This window comes from Hemibagrus wyckioides, linkage group LG14, assembly GCF_019097595.1.
Source record: "Hemibagrus wyckioides isolate EC202008001 linkage group LG14, SWU_Hwy_1.0, whole genome shotgun sequence".
NCBI lineage: Eukaryota > Metazoa > Chordata > Actinopteri > Siluriformes > Bagridae > Hemibagrus > Hemibagrus wyckioides.
The window spans coordinates 24,699,204-24,717,899 of NC_080723.1; the positions used below are offsets into that span (position 1 = coordinate 24,699,204).

The 18,696-nt window shown below is 40.1% G+C and overlaps 1 protein-coding gene across 2 annotated transcripts in view; it reads left to right on the forward strand.

Annotated features, from left to right (window-relative positions):
• The window catches only part of LOC131364639 (tenascin), a 50,782-nt gene that overhangs the window by 17,213 nt on the left and 14,873 nt on the right, over positions 1-18,696 (forward strand). Inside the window, exons 6-17 of one of the 2 annotated variants that reach the window (XM_058407852.1) lie at positions 3,800-3,953; positions 4,765-5,043; positions 6,895-10,152; positions 13,310-13,432; positions 15,028-15,171; positions 15,403-15,522; positions 15,968-16,123; positions 16,346-16,488; positions 17,001-17,133; positions 17,703-17,854; positions 18,172-18,268; positions 18,676-18,696. The exon at positions 18,676-18,696 is cut by the window's right edge and continues 141 nt beyond it. In XM_058407852.1, coding sequence (XP_058263835.1) covers positions 3,800-3,953; positions 4,765-5,043; positions 6,895-10,152; positions 13,310-13,432; positions 15,028-15,171; positions 15,403-15,522; positions 15,968-16,123; positions 16,346-16,488; positions 17,001-17,133; positions 17,703-17,854; positions 18,172-18,268; positions 18,676-18,696 — 4,780 coding nt within the window. The remainder of the gene's footprint in view (positions 1-3,799; positions 3,954-4,764; positions 5,044-6,894; positions 10,153-13,309; positions 13,433-15,027; positions 15,172-15,402; positions 15,523-15,967; positions 16,124-16,345; positions 16,489-17,000; positions 17,134-17,702; positions 17,855-18,171; positions 18,269-18,675) is intronic. The other variant, XM_058407853.1, reaches the window with a different exon arrangement.

Genomic DNA, 18,696 nt, shown 5'->3' on the forward strand with positions numbered 1-18,696 from the left:
TGTAACCCTCTGTGTGTAACCCTCTGTGTGTAACGCTGTGTGTGTAACCCTCTGTGTGTAACGCTCTGTGTGTAACGCTCTGTGTGTAACGCTGTGTGTGTAACCCTCTGTGTGTAACGCTCTGTGTGTAACGCTCTGTGTGTAACCCTCTGTGTGTAACGCTCTGTGTGTAACGCTCTGTGTGTAACCCTCTGTGTGTAACGCTCTGTGTGTAACGCTGTGTGTAACCCTCTGTGTGTAACGCTCTGTGTGTAACGCTCTGTGTGTAACCCTCTGTGTGTAACGCTCTGTGTGTAACGCTGTGTGTAACGCTCTGTGTGTAACCCTCTGTGTGTAACCCTCTGTGTGTAACGCTGTGTGTAACGCTCTGTGTGTAACCCTCTGTGTGTAACGCTCTGTGTGTAACGCTCTGTGTGTAACGCTGTGTGTAACCCTCTGTGTGTAACGCTCTGTGTGTAACGCTCTGTGTGTAACCCTCTGTGTGTAACGCTCTGTGTGTAACGCTGTGTGTAACCCTCTGTGTGTAACGCTCTGTGTGTAACGCTCTGTGTGTAACCCTCTGTGTGTAACGCTCTGTGTGTAACCCTCTGTGTGTAACGCTGTGTGTAACGCTCTGTGTGTAACCCTCTGTGTGTAACCCTCTGTGTGTAACGCTGTGTGTAACACTCTGTGTGTAACCCTCTGTGTGTAACGCTCTGTGTGTAACGCTCTGTGTGTAACCCTCTGTGTGTAACGCTGTGTGTGTAACGCTCTGTGTGTAACGCTCTGTGTGTAACCCTCTGTGTGTAACGCTCTGTGTGTAACGCTGTGTGTGTAACGCTCTGTGTGTAACGCTCTGTGTGTAACGCTCTGTGTGTAACCCTCTGTGTGTAACGCTCTGTGTGTAACGCTCTGTGTGTAACCCTCTGTGTGTAACGCTGTGTGTAACCCTCTGTGTGTAACGCTCTGTGTGTAACGCTCTGTGTGTAACCCTCTGTGTGTAACGCTGTGTGTGTAACGCTGTGTGTGTAACGCTCTGTGTGTAACCCTCTGTGTGTAACGCTGTGTGTAACCCTCTGTGTGTAACGCTCTGTGTGTAACGCTCTGTGTGTAACGCTCTGTGTGTAACCCTCTGTGTGTAACGCTGTGTGTAACCCTCTGTGTGTAACGCTCTGTGTGTAACGCTCTGTGTGTAACCCTCTGTGTGTAACGCTGTGTGTGTAACGCTGTGTGTGTAACGCTCTGTGTGTAACCCTCTGTGTGTAACGCTGTGTGTAACCCTCTGTGTGTAACCCTCTGTGTGTAACCCTCTGTGTGTAACGCTGTGTGTGTAACGCTCTGTGTGTAACCCTCTGTGTGTAACGCTGTGTGTAACCCTCTGTGTGTAACGCTGTGTGTAACCCTCTGTGTGTAACGCTCTGTGTGTAACGCTCTGTGTGTAACCCTCTGTGTGTAACGCTCACATCATGCTCCACTCTGTAGTTAAATCTGTGCTCTAATACTGATGTATTAAATCCTCACTGAGTGATGAACTCTACTCTGAACATGAGCCAATGGGCATCACGGCTCTTTTAATAAAATATTATTATGACTTCTAAAAACTGAAGAAAAGTGTCTCAGTGTTCTGACATGTATTGATATTGTCATTAAAAGGCAGTAGGCAAGGATTATCAGGCCATGGACAAGACTTCAGTGCAGCTGAGGAATCAATTTAAAATGAAAGCACAAAGAGAAAGAAAGAGAGAATTTACTGCACCTTGGGAAAGTTTTCGGGAATCACATCGGCACGAAAATAACAACAAGAGACACATTCAGGAAGAGAGGACAGAGTGACCAAAATCAGAAAGAGCACATTTTTCCCTCCACCCAAAACATGACATGGGTGGGTGTGAGAAAGAGTTTACAGCAAACAAGTCAGGCGGGTGATGGAGAGACAGACAGAGAGAGAGAGAGAGAGAGAGAAACAGAGAGAGAGAGAGAGAGAGAGAAACAGAGAGAGAGAGAAACAGAGAGAGATGGAGAAATGCGTAAGTGTTTAGTACAGAGGGGAACAGATACAGATGTAGGACGCTTGTTGCTAAGGGAGGAGTAAACATCATCAGAAACATCAGCCTGGCCAGGGAAATGACATCATAGGCCCACAGCTGGGATGGGAGAATGGAAGAGAGAGAGAGAGGGAGACAGAGAGGAGAACTCAAAAAGATTAGAAAGAGATCGATTGAAAGACCCTCCTTCTATTTGCTGATAAACAGTAAGGAAGCATGTGGTCCAAAGCGGAGTTCCGGGATTTTCTGGAGACCTTTTGGAGTGCCTCAAGGTGAACACATGGGTCCGCTTGCATTTATTTCAAAAGCAGAAACAGCATTCAAGAATGACGCCAGACTGGAGAACAAATTTATAGCTTTTTAAAGTGCTGGCTAGCAAGCTTTCCGACGCATAAATGCAATAAATACAGACAGATATCTTTCTTCACTCTGCTGAAAGAGATGTTTTTGAGATCAGAACAGCGAGGCAGTGCTACACCGACTGATGACAATTTAACATCACATCATTTTTCTCAATCCAGTCATCCAGGTTTCCTAATAGAATAGCTGTTATGTGTCTCCTGGAGTTGCTAAATCTACTCAGACAGCTAATTAGGGAATCACTTGATATCCATAAACCACATCCCTCCCCATCTTTCAGTCAGAAAAAAAAGTTCCATGTGCCGTGAGACTGTGAGTGCATAGTTGCTTGATGTGATAGCGTGAATCCTCGGATGGTCCAGAAATGATGTTTGTGATGCAAAACAAAGTCGGAATCCCAGAGTACCAGTCCCAGAATATCACATGACTGAAACAAGATGCCACCTGCTGGCCAGAATGTGTTATTACATCGTGTTACATGCTGCCTGTCACCATATTAATGCAAATGTTATCTTAATGCGTCACATTAAATATTGCTATATTAAAATAAAATGTTCATAATTAAAAAGTAATGTATTTAGGTAATGTTCCAACTAGTTATTTATCTATTTCACAGCTTACTTCAGTTCATATCTAATATTTCTTAACTCCTCTTAAGTCTAGAGGTGGAACAATTAAACCATTTGTATGGATTCATCGATTTAAAAGGCAACTATTGAAATAAATCAAGTCATTAATCAATTATTATTTAAAGAACTGTTGTGTAAAAAAAAATCCCCGAGTGATTTGCCTGTAATGGCTTTAAAATGGTTTCTCTCTACATCACCTTCATTCATGAATTAATTAGAAGTATCCCTGATTCTAGACAAAGTTGGTCACACTTTAACTAACTTCCTAACTGGAGCCCTTTCAGATCAGAAAATACTTTGGTAGTCCAGTGAGTACCTTCTAGAGTGCTTCTAAAAAAGGTGTGTTTTTAAGAGTCTATGCAATAATATGTGGAACAATAATCATTTTCTTTTTAAGATCTGGAACTGGTCAAGTGTTCAACATTTAGTCTTGCTATTTAGTACACACTTAGAGAAAAGGTTCTTTAATGATTTTAAGGGCAATAGTAGCTCAGTGGTTAAGATGTTGGACTGCAGGTTGTGATTTTAAACCCCAACAGCACCAAGCTGCCAAGGCTGGGACCTCAAGCAAAGACCTTAACCCTCAAGTGCTGAGTTCTGTAAAAATTTTAAAAATCATTATGAATAAAGCAATCTGCTAAATGCTGTAAATTTAAAAGAGATCATTATGGATTATGGTATAGTTCAGGACATGGAACCCTTTTCATTAAGGAAAATGCTAGAACCATAAAGGATTTTCCCAGACGGACTACAAAAATGTTCAATTTAGTAATCTATGCCTTGCAGAAAGAAAGCGATCAGAAGATCACAAAGACGGTGGATGGCAAAATCAGTGCTTACACTCAGGTGGGCCTGGCTCCTGGGCAGCGGTACACTGTGACCATCATTGGGGAGAAGGACGGCAAGATGGGCGCCACAAGCATGACAACGTTCCAAACCTGTGAGTCTGAACAGTTCAACTGTGTCCTATGTAAATAAAATATGTTAAACATACATTTCTCTCTTTTCACTGAAGTTTGTTGTCACTATAGAACAACAATCATTTACGGCAGGTATTACAGTAACAGTAGACCACATCAGGTTCTGCTCTTGTCAGACAGGAGTCTGAGGCAATAGTGTGCACAGTCTCGCCCTAAACTGGGCAGTTTCAGATTGGAAAAATATGGCCTGTATTTTTTCACATGTTGTGTGGTCTGAGATCTTTTCTGTTCTGTTACTGTAGCCTTCTTCCTGCCAGCTCTCTCATCAAGGAGGTGTTTCTTTCTGTAGAACTGACGCTGACCGGATGTTTTTATTTTGGCCGCCTACCAGATGACATACATGTAAATGTAAAATCTATAAAACTCAAACCAGCCTGTCTGGCACCAGTAACCATGTGAAGTCGTTGAGATCACTTTTTCTTCATTCTGATGTTTGATGTGAACTGAAACTCTTGACCTGTGTCTGTATGTCTGTATGCACTGCAACAGGATTGGCTGATAGGATAATTACATGAATGTGCAGGTGTACACGTGTTCATTAGCGGCCAGTGAGGTGGTATATCGTTCAACCTAAATAGATAAATTAGCCTAAAAACTGGGACTGTCCAATAGCAGTGTGCTTTTTCTTTTATTCTTATATTCTTTTATATTTATACCTCCAAAGTGTTATTTAATGACTTTCCAGTTAATAACACATTCTACAGCAGTGAATACACTGCACTTCCCTTACTATTTCAGCAACCCTTCAACTGGCATTAATGTCATTTTCAGTGATCTCTGGCCCCAAAAATCTCAGAGTCGTCAAGACAAGCACAACATCTGTCATCGTCCAATGGGAGGAAGCACAGGGAGAAATTGACAGATACATCCTCTCCATTTCACCAAATCAGACAGATGGGTCTGGCAAAGGAAGGCAAGAGATAAGGCTGCCTCCTGGGAGAGACTCCGCCCAGATTGATAGCCTGGAGCCTGGTCGTTTGTATGACATTTCTCTGGTTGCAGTAAAAGATGGCACGCAGAGCCTGCCGGCAACCGTGCAAGCAACTCCTGGTGAGTATCGAAGAGAAGTGAATTAAAGCATATTTCTATAGTGACACATTTCTCTCCTTATAGGATTGCACTATGCAGTGGAGGCTTCATCCATTTTCCTCCCAAACAGCTTCCCATTGAACAATCCCAGGATTTCAAGCTAATCTTAAACCTTTTTTTTTTACTTCCACAGCCTGCAGGGTGACATATCTAAAAAAATATAAATGTCACTAATCTTGTGCTAATCATCTAATATTTTCTTATTATTTAGCAAAAATATCCATGTCACTAAATGTCCCTGTATATTAAAATGATGTCATGTTTGCTAAAGAAAAATACTTCAGAAATGAAAAATATAATAAGAAAATGGATTCTTAAGTTCAGAAGGAAATCTCATCATTTAGATAAAAATGAAAAAAGATTTTACTTCAAGAAGTAAAATTTCTCAGTTGGCTTTTTAACTTCATCCAAATATTAAGTCTCCTGCAGGAGGAGATGTGAGGAACCTGCCAGCTGGACAGTCTCACACACAACCTTTGTCTTAACTAGATGACAGAGAAATCCTACTTCTCGAAATCCCCCCTGGGAAGGCAAGGTCATTCCTAATGCCTGAAATTCTCATTAGTGGGGGAAAAAAAGAGAACTTCTGGAAACACAGCGAGTCAAGTGGTTCTGCAAAACTGAAGTAGCCCATCAGGAGCAGGCCTGGTCTGAATGAAATGATATTTTCCCCCTCTCTGTTGTGGTAATGATGACTCATTTTATTTCCATCTCACCAGATGGTCTACTCTTAAGACACAGCATCTTTTTCCCTCTGTTTTATTTTCTGTCTCTGTGTTTTGATCCTGATCTGATCTCGCTTTCTTATGTTTCACAGGAAGATGCTGGTGAGTGTGAATGCAGACTTCGATAAAAGTTATATGGATAAATAACGCTCAAGGGACTGTGTAACCTCCGTTCATTTGTTTAGAAAGGAAAAAATGAGGAAACAGATTTCTGGTGTATTGTAGTTCTACTTGGCACACACTAAAATAAGAAATCTATGTTTTTCTTCACATATTTTTTTTTATAATATTGTTTTCCATTGTCCAGAAAACAAAGCTCAAAATAAAATATTCATTACATTATGCCTTACATAATAATACACAGCATGTTTCAACAAGTATACCTGAACCTCAGCTAGTCTCTGGTTAAGGTATTATAACCTACCCAGTAATCACTGATACACACATCCAGGAGAAATATGACACCCAAAAGAACCTGAATCTTGTTTCTCTCATGTTGTTTATTCTCATTTGAAAACAAAAAAAAAACAATTGAACGCAACATACACAGTACCTATATGTAATATGATTCATTAACCTCACAATTTGTACAGCAGGTCTTCCCTCCTTATAACTGACTGATTAAATGTTGTTTTGATTTCACTTGCAAGCTTCATTCATGTTTTTAGGGACTGCAACAAAGACTGCAGTATAGTACAGTAAAAGAGATTATGGAAACTGTGACCATGTATACTGTGAACAGGTATAAATACTGGACTGCCAGATCCTTCATCCAGAACTACTAGAGGATCAGGTGGAAAACTGGCTAATCTGAGACTAATGAAAACCACTAAGGGTTCTACCTCAGAGTACCAGCCGAACATAGATTCATCAAGGGAACAAGAGTCTTCAAGAAATTTTGTGGAACCAACAGTTACAACTGAGAGAAACCTCACAGCCCATGGTTTAAATGGTATAAAATATATTCGAAGAGTCTTGCTAAGACATAGGAAGGGGTTCATAAACAGGGATTTATATGGAAATGCATTGACAAGAAACATGATGGTTGGACATGTCAGTAGGAATGACATCTTAACAAATATCCCAGACAGGCTGGTGGGTTTTTCTGATGGGGTCAGGCCATTAGATGGAAAAGGACCAAAGTTGCAGGACAGAAGATTTGAAGAATACCCAATTAAGGAAGGACACGAGAAAAATCAAGTAGTTCATCAGCAAGAGGAAGGGGCTCTAGAAATGGCAACATTTTCAGAGCAACCTAAAAGGATGAGCAAAAAAGAAATGGAAGCCAGGACCACCCCATCACCCTCTCTTCCTTTAGCAACAACTCTGGTCCAACCTTTTCTGGTGCCATCTAAAACACAGGACCAACAGACGAACAGGAGACTGACAACATCAAGAGACAGGCATGACTCTAAAACGTCTCTCCAGTTGCCTCCATCATTCAAATATAGATATTCAGGTAGGCCAAAATTATCTGGTTCATCAACATTAAGAGCAGACAGGACAAATAACAGACAACCTACTGCATCCATTTCCTCCACAAGTTCTTCTCAAATGCCAGAATACACAAATCCTGTTGGAAATGTATCCTCTCTTCAAACATCTTACCCACTAGGAATAGAAAAAGAAACCTTAAAGAGGAAGACAACAGCCTCCCAAAAATCACAACCTGATAATCAAGGCTTACTGACTGAATCTATCCAAGGATTCGACAGGGATTCTTCAGTAGCCAACTTACCAGAAGGCATCAAAGATACAGAGAACAGAGCTAATGGAGACCATTTTCCAAAACACAAAGAGACAATAAATAAGACTCTACCACTTTACCATCGCACATCACATAAGGGTACATTCCCACATCGACCTAATATTGGTCCATTTCAAAACCGGACCAGCCCCTCTAAGCACCCCTACAGGAGTCCCCTACGCAGACCCCTTGTGCACAGAGTTAACAGCACTGCTAGGTTCAAGGTGGAACCTGGAATCATAAACAGCAGGCAAAGTGTCCTAAACCCCAACCATACCCGGGTATTTACCTGGAAAAACAGAACAGTCATCAGATTTCCACCAAAAAATCCTAATGAAATAAAACCAAACCTTAAAAATGACAAAGGCTCCAAAGTTTATGTTACAGTAGAAAAAACTGCAAGCCAAGAACCAAACATTTTATTTTCAGAAGATGATGATGCAGATCCTATATTGAATATCTCCTCATCAACAGACAATTCTCCATCCAAAGAAGAAGATACAATAAAGCCTGTTAGTAAAGGTTCAGAGAACACCATTGATCACATCTTGCCCAGAGTCACAAACCGAGACAACACTACTTGGCAAAACGTTCCCCACCATCAAAGGGTACCTGGGGTCTTCAGAGGTAGGCAAAATGTTTCAAGTCTGAAGATTAGACCAACATTTATACAGAAAAAGAAAAATAACACAGTCATCAGACTTCCATCAAACCTTCAAACTGAAGTAAATGTAAACTCGACCACCATTTACAGTCCTCTGAAAGATAACAAATATGAAACAAGGCACAAACATCCTGAAGATGCAAGCAAGGAATCTCGAATTGGCCTGCCAATAGACACTGACATAAACATATTCACTAAAATCACTGCATCAACAGAGAAACCTCCACCCGGAACTAATGAGACATTACAAACTATTAATGAAGGTTCAAAAAACACTATTGATCACACAAACAAAGAACACAATCTGCACAGACTCACAATCAGATACCAAAATCTGTCAAGAGTCACAAATAAAGACCACAACCTACCCAGGCTCCCACTCAGAGACCATGAGATATCAAAGATCGCAACCAGAGAACATACACTGCCCAGGGGCAAAAATGGTGACAACGCCACTATGCAAATGCTTATTGATAAAAATGTTGGATCTGAAATCATAAGCCACAGGGGAAATGTCCCAAATCCAAATCTTAGGTCAAAATTTACACTAAGAAGAAAAAATGGTACCCTAGTGAGAATTCAACCAAAACTTCATTCCCAAATCAAACCAAACTCTACCATCATTCACCGTAGGCTGAAAGAAGCAGACACTAAAGTTGTTGAAGATGGAAAAAAAACAGGTACTCTCACAACAGACAGACATACAGCTGAGAGGAATTATGAACTGCAAGCTGCTGCTGTTGATTCAGAAGCTGCTAATGATAACATTCTGCCCAGTATAACAAACAGAGAACAGGACTTGTCCAGAATCACAAACAGAGACCAGCACATGTCCAGGGTCACAGAGGACCAGGATCTGCCCAGCAACATGAACAGAGATGACAGCACTACTATGACACAAGTTATCGAACAGAATGTGCCACCTGAGACCTTCAGTAATGAGGAAAATGTTCCAAATCAAAGGCTTAGACCAACATTTATACTAAGCAACAGTGGCAGATATCAACCAAAACCTCATGACCAAATAAAACAAAACTCCACCACTATTCAGAGTGGGCTGACAGATACAGACCCCAGAGCTGAGAAAGTCTCTAAAGAAACTACAGAATTTACTGATCCAGCTGTTGATGTGGAGTCAGAAGGTGACACACCCAGAATCACAAACAGGGAATTCAACAATAATGGTCAAAATGCTCCAACTCGCAATCTTACAGCAACAATGAGAAGGAACAATGGAACAGTCTTCAGACACAAACCAAAACCTAAATTAAAGCCAAACCTTCATGGAGACCCAGTACGAAATACAGAAAGCAACACTACTAGAGCTATCAGTTCCAAGAGCACCATAAATCGCAACTCTAGACCCAACATTGCACTGCAAAGGAAAACCGGCACGACCATCCGACCCTCTCCAAAAGTTCTTCCTCAAATGAATCCAAAATCCACTACAGTTCATGATGGCACAGGAGGGAGTAAAAACTCCAGAGATGATTGGTCCACAGAGGTTCCTCTTTCAACAGATAAGGCCACAAGCCGAAGAAATACCACATTTCCATCAGAAGATAACATCAGTCAAGTGGGATTCCAGAATGTGACCTCAAAGGGATTTATCATAATTTGGGTGGCACCAGAGGGAAGCTTCAAAAACTTTGTGATCAAAATTATAGAGGAGATTGAGGATGGGGTAAATGAGGGTGATGGCAACAAACAGGACGAAAGGAAAGAGAGGACAGAAGGAAATGAATTAACTGCTAATGTTATTGATGTGAGGAGCAGCAACGATGGGGTTAGAAAGAAATTCATCAAGTTGCTCCCAGGTTCTGCTCGCTCGTACCCTGTCGCAGATCTCACCTCTCAAACCAATTACTCTGTGAGCCTTTATGGAACGAGTCCCGGATTACGTTCCAATATTCACACCTTCATCATAACAACAGGTATTCAGAACCTAAAGGTACAAACCATTTCCAAATAATTCACAGTTAAATAGAAACACATTTGCAGGAACTTGTTGGTTATGTGTCATTGTCCCCTTGACCTGCAAGGGCTTTTAATCAAAGCTGCAATTCCTGACCTTCCAGAAGCTTTGATTAAAGTTTGAAAGATTCTGAGATTTTAATACAGTGTCTATATGTAACCTTTCTGTTTTATGTTAACCCTGTGGTTTCGGTGTTTTATGTTGTTTGGGCTACACAGCAAAAACCTCACTTTTGAAATGAAACCTATAGTTTTAAACATACAAAAAAAGTCTTAAACTCTGACAGTGTTGATTTGTTTACACTGTAGGCATTAATTCAACACTGGGGCTGAGTTTTGCTGTGTATGTGTTTGGTGGTGAAAGTTAAAACAAAAACAAAAAAAAAACAGGCATGCTCAAAGAACAGAAATGAGGCAGGAAACGAAAATCATACGACTGATTTCACCAAATATAAGACCTGGGTTCTGAACAATTTGCTAGCTTTGGCATGCGGTAGGTTTTATTTGCACCTCAACATCCAGAGAATCTATTATCAAAATAAAAGTTTGCATTTGGTATGTGATTAAATGAAATGTGCTGCACTGTGATTGTGTTAGCATGTGCTAGTTGTTCCACAGTAGAACAGTTTTTTTTAACAGGCAGATTAAGTAGCATACATCTTTTCTGAAATGATAAGATGGAGATTTGTGAAAACACTGACAAAGCTAAGGTTTTAAACATAATGTGCTTCAGAAAATTTGTAGAAGAAGAAACGAAACATAAACTACAATTACATTATGTTAGCTGCCACTTTTTAGCTGACTCATTTAAGTTCCTGGGCTAAAAATACGGTGTTGCATACTGGAGCTTTCACTTGTAATAAACTGTGAGCAGTTTTACTGGAATGTCTGGGAAATTGTCCCAATCCATCATCTCCTCCTCATGCACATGTCTAGAAAGCTGTATTTTACCTAGTATTAAAATAAGCAGTAGTAATAAACTCTAGATAATGTGCAGTATATCCCACCTAGAGCAGCTAGACTCCACTAAAATACACAAAAATTGCCTGTTTTTTTTTTTTGTTTTTTTTAACTTTGTTCACCAGAGTGTCAAATCAATCCAGTCACATTTGCGTATCTTGCGCAGATGTGTCATGAATATCAAATGGACCAAAATGTTTACAGGTTTTTTTATTTCCATTTACAGAGCAATGCTGGGTTTTAACTGCTAACGCAATTCATCCTTCTTATGATGTTCTACTCAAAAGGAAATAAAATCTAATCCAGGCTCAGTTATTAAAAGCACCATTGAACCCAGTCAGATAGCTGGATTGGGTTCAGGTGATTGTAGGATTTGGTGCTATGGTGATATTCATGATGCTGTCTACAAAAAAGCAAATTATGACCAAATAAATAACCATCATTCTCATTATCATTTATTGCTAATTTGATCTTCTTTCACCCAGGGTAAACTTACAGTCAGCCATCCTCACTGACTACTCTCACCATTCACCCACCCAAAACTCAGGGTAAGACCACGACTGGCCCAAAATCTTCAAAATATCAAAATACGGGTCGAAAAGATGGCAAAAAAACTGCTAAAGGCAGTCTGGATGGCATGATGTGTTTGAGGAGCCTAGATCTGTGTCCCAACACTGATTTAATCCAACCTTGTTGACTCCCCTTCGCTATGACACCATCCTCAGGGCTGTGCTAAAGCTTTATTAGTTTGTAGGTCAGTGGTCTAAGTCAGCGTCAGTGCAGATTAAAGTTATTACTCATCAAGATCCCAATAAAATCTGTGCTGAATTCTATAATAGCCATAGTCACTGGCACATTTGTAGCTGAGTTATGATGAGTGTTCTGTCCTCTGATTGGTGGATTGTCACAATAATGACTCACACTGCCAGTATTTAGTGGCACAAAATAATATGAAAATTGAATAAATATTAATTAATTAATATTTTGAGTGATAAATGAGTAATTATTAAAAAAAAAAAAAGAATTAACATTTTTGTAAGATTTTCCTGGTAATATTGGAATTTATTTATATTCTTTTTATTGTTATTGTATTTTTTAATCATTGATTAATGAAAATTTGATTAATATAAAGGTATCTCCAGCAAGGCATTCTGGGTAAACTGTGTTTTTGAAGTCTGATGCAGTAATGAACCAGCCCTTATTGCATTAAGGGGAAGTGAACAGGGACACATTAAGAACAGTATTGGGATGCTCCCGTATTTTTCCAACTTTTATCCCTTTCCGTCTTTCGAGATTATAATTGGGAACAATTTGATCAAGAAAAACTCTTTTCCTCTTTTCCTGATGACAAATTTAACTCACACTCACGCAACTTCCTCCTCAGATTCTTCACTTCCTCTTTGTCTTCTTCCTCCTCCAGGATCACACGTCCAGCCTCATCACCTTCATCATCATCACTGTAAATGTCTTGTTTGTGCTGTGTCCAGGATCACTGTGTGTGTGTGTGTGTGTGTGTGTATGTGTGTGTGTGTGATTAACCCTGGTGTTTATGTGGGTGTCAGTAGTGTATATATGCTGTGATGTATATACTGTATATATGTTTAGTTTGTACATATATACACCAGTACATAACCCTATGTACACTGCTATATAACACATTAGCATACAAGTTTTTTTTTTTTAATTTTTTAAGTTTTTTAAATTCTTTCTTAATTTTTCCATTTTATATGATTGCTTCCTTCTTTCTTTCTTTCTTTCTTTCTTTCTTTCTTTCTTTCTTTCTTTCTTTCTTTCTTTCTTTCCTTCCTTCCTTCTTCCTTCCATCTTTCTTTCTTTCTTTCTTTCTTTCTTTCTTTCTTTCTTCTTTCCTTCCTTCCTTCCTTCCTTCCTTCCTTCTTCTTTCTTTCTTTCTTTCTTTCTTTCTTTCTTTCTTTCTTTCTTTCTTTCTTCTTTCCTTCCTTCCTTCTTCCTTCCATCTTTCTTTCTTTCTTTCTTTCTTTCTTTCCTCCTTTCTTCTTTCCTTCCTTCCTTCCTTCCTTCCTTCCATCTTTCTTTCTTTCTTTCTTTCTTTCTTTCTTTTTTTCTTCTTTCCTTCCTTCCTTCCTTCCTTCCATCTTTCTTTCTTTCTTTCTAAATTCATTGTGGTGTGTCCTTCAGGTCCCGAGCCTCCTTCACACCTCTCCTTTAGTGACATCACTGACACGTCACTCACTGTATCATGGAGACGTCCAAAAAGTTCTGTGTCTGGATTTAAGGTCACATACATACACACTAAAGAAGGTGAGACTCTACACACACACACACACACACTACAGAAATATTCAGGTAATCATGGACTGTATCACGATGCTTGAGGGCAGATTATTATAATCTGTTATTATACCGTTATTATAAAATTTATGGTCAAAGGTGCAGCCTACTTCTGCAGCAGACACCTGTCTGGACATCTGTCTGCAAAAGTTAATGATGAATTGTTATTTCAGGGAGGAAAATTCTTGTACACTCTCACTGAAGGTGAGAAATCGATTGATATTTCTGTCCTTAATTGCCTTCTCCTCACTGGAGCCTAGCTGAGCATCATCTGCATAGCCCTGATCTCCTGGGGGAGATACTGACCCAAGTGAGCCGTGTCAGTATACACCGGATGAAGATGTATTTCCTTCAGAGATCTAATCATGGCAAACATCTAGGCAGACCCAATACATTTAAAGTCATCCACCCATGTTTTAAAGCTAAATACATGCTCATTTATTCCCTGCCTTGTGATATACGCCTTCTGCTTGGTGGACAGGATGTCAGCGTCCATTAACCATGGGAGGACTTTGGCTAGTACACACTTCATGAAAATCTAATGGTGGGCTGGAGAGATATATTTCACCACATTAATGGATCTTCAGGGATACTATTTGTTCTGGAAAAGATAGTAGATCCCAATTATTCCATCCATGATTCTGGGATTCAACTAGATATTAAAATTAGTAGCCAGCTGAATTGGTGCCAGGAGGGAGTGGAGCATCAACAGGCACTTGACTTTAGCATTTGTTAACTCTAGTATGTTTATATGGCTACAGTGTCACCAGGGAGGGGAGAGGGTCAAGATACTGACCATTATTTTCAGCCAAGTCATTTTAGACTTGGTTAGAAATGGATTGCTCTAGATCTTTTTATGCAGCCGAAGATATGCAAGTTTTTTTTCCACTCTTCTTCCACTCTGAGGTTTTCAATCTTCTTGCTTCACTGGTTATAGATTGGATCTCTCCATAATAAGAGCAAAAACAGTGTCACACAGGAAGTTTGTTTGTGGCTGTCCAATCAACTGTAGGCACCAGAGTGGGAATGTCTGTGCCAGTGAGAACATCTTCAAGACTTTAACCTATTTCACAACACATTTCTGAAGTCTTTAATCTAAGGTGTTCCATTAAGGTTCTCTGGTGTAAAACTTATTCTATTGAATGTTTCATTTAGCTGCATAGCAATTAAAATCCACATGTATGGTAGAGAAGCAGAAAAGTTTTCTCATTGTCAATTAGTGTTTTAAATGGGCTATGTCGAGTCTTCTGAGGAGCCACTTCTGATCAGACAAGGGTTGGACACAGTCCTGGAAGTCTGATGGATCTTTTCCCAGCATATGTTTGAGGGAGCGGTCAGAGGTTGCTGTGGCCGTTGTTAGATTCTACCACACAGCAGTGTTTATTTCTATTCAAACTTTGTTGTGATCAAATAACTCACACTGCTTCTGTCACTGCATTCAGTTCTACATCTACTACATGAATGATAGCAGTTACAGTGGTCAGGGGTGTAAGAGTGTGAAACACACACACACACACACACACACAGAGTGTTTATTACAGTAGATGTGTTGGGTGTAACAACAGGAGAGCCGATCTCAGTGACGGTGGACTCGTCAAGCTCCACCCTCTCTCTGACCAAGCTTTCCCCCGGATCCCAGTACGAGGTCAGCGTCATCTCTGTGCTTGGATTGGACGAGAGCGACGCAATCAAGGACATGGTGATCACATGTATGTCAAAGTAATTACACCAAATACACAATTCAGTTATTATACACACACACACACAGACACACTTATATGTTTCTGTCTTTTCATTATTTTGCTTTAATATCCCTTAATTCTGTTTTTTTTTTACATTTCCTTTTATCTTAATGATTTTGCTTTTCTTTTTTTATTGTTGTATATTCTTCTTTTTCTTCTTCTATTATTTGGCTTGGCTTTCTATCCTCTGTTTCCCAGTGCCCGATGCACCCACCGACCTCAGGGCCATAAACATCACAGATAGCAAGGCACTGTTGGTATGGAGACCTGCCCTGGCAACCGTGGACCAGTACATCATAACTTACCGCTCTGAGGAAGGTCAGCTCCATTTTGTCTGGCTCTCATGTTCTCCAAAACACAGATAACATTAATTGTAATGGTGTTATCTACATATGGATAACATTTAAGCAAATAAATTGAGGTTCTCTTTAATATGTAAATTAACAGAAACTCCAGATTGAAATGAATGTTCCAGATGTTCTAAATTCACCTGCATATATATATATATATATAGTGCAATAAGATCTTGTTTTGTAGACAAAATGTAATTAGAAATGGATATAAAGTATAATCTAGTGTTTGTTAAGCAATGGGTTGTGCTATTACACAAACCATCTGGGTTTCCCATACCGTTATATCCCAAAGTGTGTTATAATAATAAACAGTAATTGTTCAGTAGTAGCCAGTTCAGTAGCTAGCTAAAGTCTGCTAGCTTATTGACTGGCAGTTAGCATATGATATCGCTGTGCTGTGTGTGTTTCAGCTCCTGGCTCAAATTTGAGCGTCAGAGTGTCGGGTAACGCGGTGGAACAGCAGCTTCAGACTCTGAAGGCATCCACCAAGTACAGGATCACCATCATCAGCCAACTCCGTGACCAGAAAAGCTCCAGCACACACACCACCTTTACCACGACCAGCGGTGAGAGACAACTGTCTGTGGTGTGTGTTTCTGTGGTCTGTGTGTGTGTGTGTGTTAAAGTGTGTGAAAGTGCTTGGTTTCTCTTCAACTACCTGCCATTCCAATGGCCAAAAGTACCACATGGTCCAGTGATATTAATGCACTTTACTTGAAACAGTCACTAATATACTGAGACGCCACTGTGAAATGTCTTAACCCCGCCTCTATTCTCTCTCCTGATAGGCTCTCCTGGAAAAGGGGAGCCACCTCGAGACCTGACAGCCAAACATGTAACTGCACGTGCTGCATTATTGTCATGGAAACCACCAGCTTCAGCGGTGACGAGCTACAAGCTGACGTATTTCACTAAGGGTGGAGAGCGCAAGGTGAGACCAGGGATAAGTCACCAAACACCAAACTAATATTAATATTAATCCAATCAATCCAATTAATTCAATCTATCTGTCAGCTTTTTGTTTATGTTATGTGGAAAGCAAGTACATACAGGCGTTTTTCCCAGTGATGCTACTGCTATTAAGGAATGAATTCATGACACAACTGAACAAACAGAATTGGTAGAAATTAACATCGATGTATTCTCAGACACATTTGGCACATTTGAACGCAATTTTTTGTAAAGAAGCTACATAGCTAGCAGCCAGGTAACTTTTGAGTCATGCTAAATGTCATACTAAGAGACAGAGGATGTGCCATGTAGTTTACAACCTGAAGTTGCCTTGAACCAAAAGAATTAGCATAACAAAGATTAACTTGTAGCTCTTAATCTCTTAGCATCCAAACATTGTTAGCAGCTTTAGACAATTTCTTGACAATTGATAAATTAAAGCCACAGTTAAACAAATTATACATTTGATTTATTTCTTTGGTGACCAAACAGGAAGTAACCCTTAATCCTGGAGTTGCTGAACATAAACTGAGAGGGCTGCATCCCTCGTCCACGTACATGGCACTCCTGCAGGGTGAGAGAGGCGGAGTCTACACTGCGGCCATCTCCACTGAGTTCACTACAGGTGTGTAGCTGTCATTAGTCGCGTGATGTTTATCAGCAGATCCTGATGTAACTGATTTGTCCAGTATGTGTTTGGAGGTCTTTGGTTTTATGACCTATTGGATGCCCTCGGGGCAAGTGGACACTCCACTGCCTGTGCTGTGGTTACTGTTTCCAGAAGAAGGGCTAATTTTCCATATTGTAATGACTCATGACTTAGAAATGTGAATAGCAAGGTCCTGGCTCCGGGTGATCAGGGTGTGGGGCCGGATGATGAAGTCAACAACATACTGAAGTTCATGCACGTGACAAGTCTGGAGTTTAGTTGTTACTTGTAACCCTTGGATGATAAACAGCTCGTCTTATTCCAGTCATAAAGCTAGCAGATGTGATATTTCTTGTTGTTTTGTTCTCTGGTGTACGGCTGTAAGGTTCGGTGTGGCTAAACATGAACTTGGTAAGAAAGTTGAAGTGAAAGATTTTAATCTACGCCATAAATATCCATTCTAATTATGACTGCATTCTGTCCACTCATTAATTCACGTTAGTTTATATCTGAATTAAATGCATGATGCTCTGCCTCTCTGTCAGGGACTCTGCGCTTCCCGTACCCCTCGGACTGCTCTCAGGAGCTGATGAATGGAGAGCTGGTCTCGGGTTTGGTGGAGATATTCCCTGGAGGAAGAGACGGACAACCTGTCATGGTGTACTGTGATATGGAGACGGACGGAGGAGGCTGGACGGTATGAGGACTTACAGAAAACTTCATCATATCAACGATCACACGTTTTTTTAATCAGTTTATGCAAAGCGTCTAAGCAGTAACTGATTCTCCAACAAGCCGGTTTAGCCATACTTCATATATATTGTATTTATTATGGTTTTGACCGCATGATAGATGGAATTTAATAACACGACCTTGTAATGTTAATCGTTTAGCAGTAAAATAGATGACGTTAAACAGGATGTAAAGATATTAAGGCTTCTCAGACTGTGTGTCCACACATACGCTTATAATTGCAACTGTGTATGTGTGTGTGTGTGTGTGTGTGTGCTGCAGGTCTTCCAGAGACGAAAAGATGGGAAAACCAACTTCTTCAGAGGCTGGCAGGAGTACAGGAAGGGCTTCGGAGATCTGGAGGGAGAGTTCTGGATTGGTGAGAAATAACACGTCATGCAATTTTGTTACACACAATTAAAATATAATTAAATAGAAATGGATTAATTCAGATGATGGCTAGTGTTAGGTACACACATATGAAAGAAAGGTAAAATATACAAAATAACAAAAAATAACTAAATGTGCTTCTGGTTTCTTGTAATGTAATTATGAGAAGAATAAATATATACCATGGTTACAGATATGGTTTTGGTGGACGGTAATATAACAGATCATAATATTAACTTCATGTAACATTGTTTACCCCTCAAGTTTTTGTTTCTTTCTCATTCAGTGTGAATGAGAAATGTATATTTGATTCAGACAGTAAATAATCCAAAGCTCTCTGGTGCCACCTGGTGGACACAAATAATGCACACAACTCACAGATCCGTCCCTCATTAGGAAACGACTTCCTCCACAATC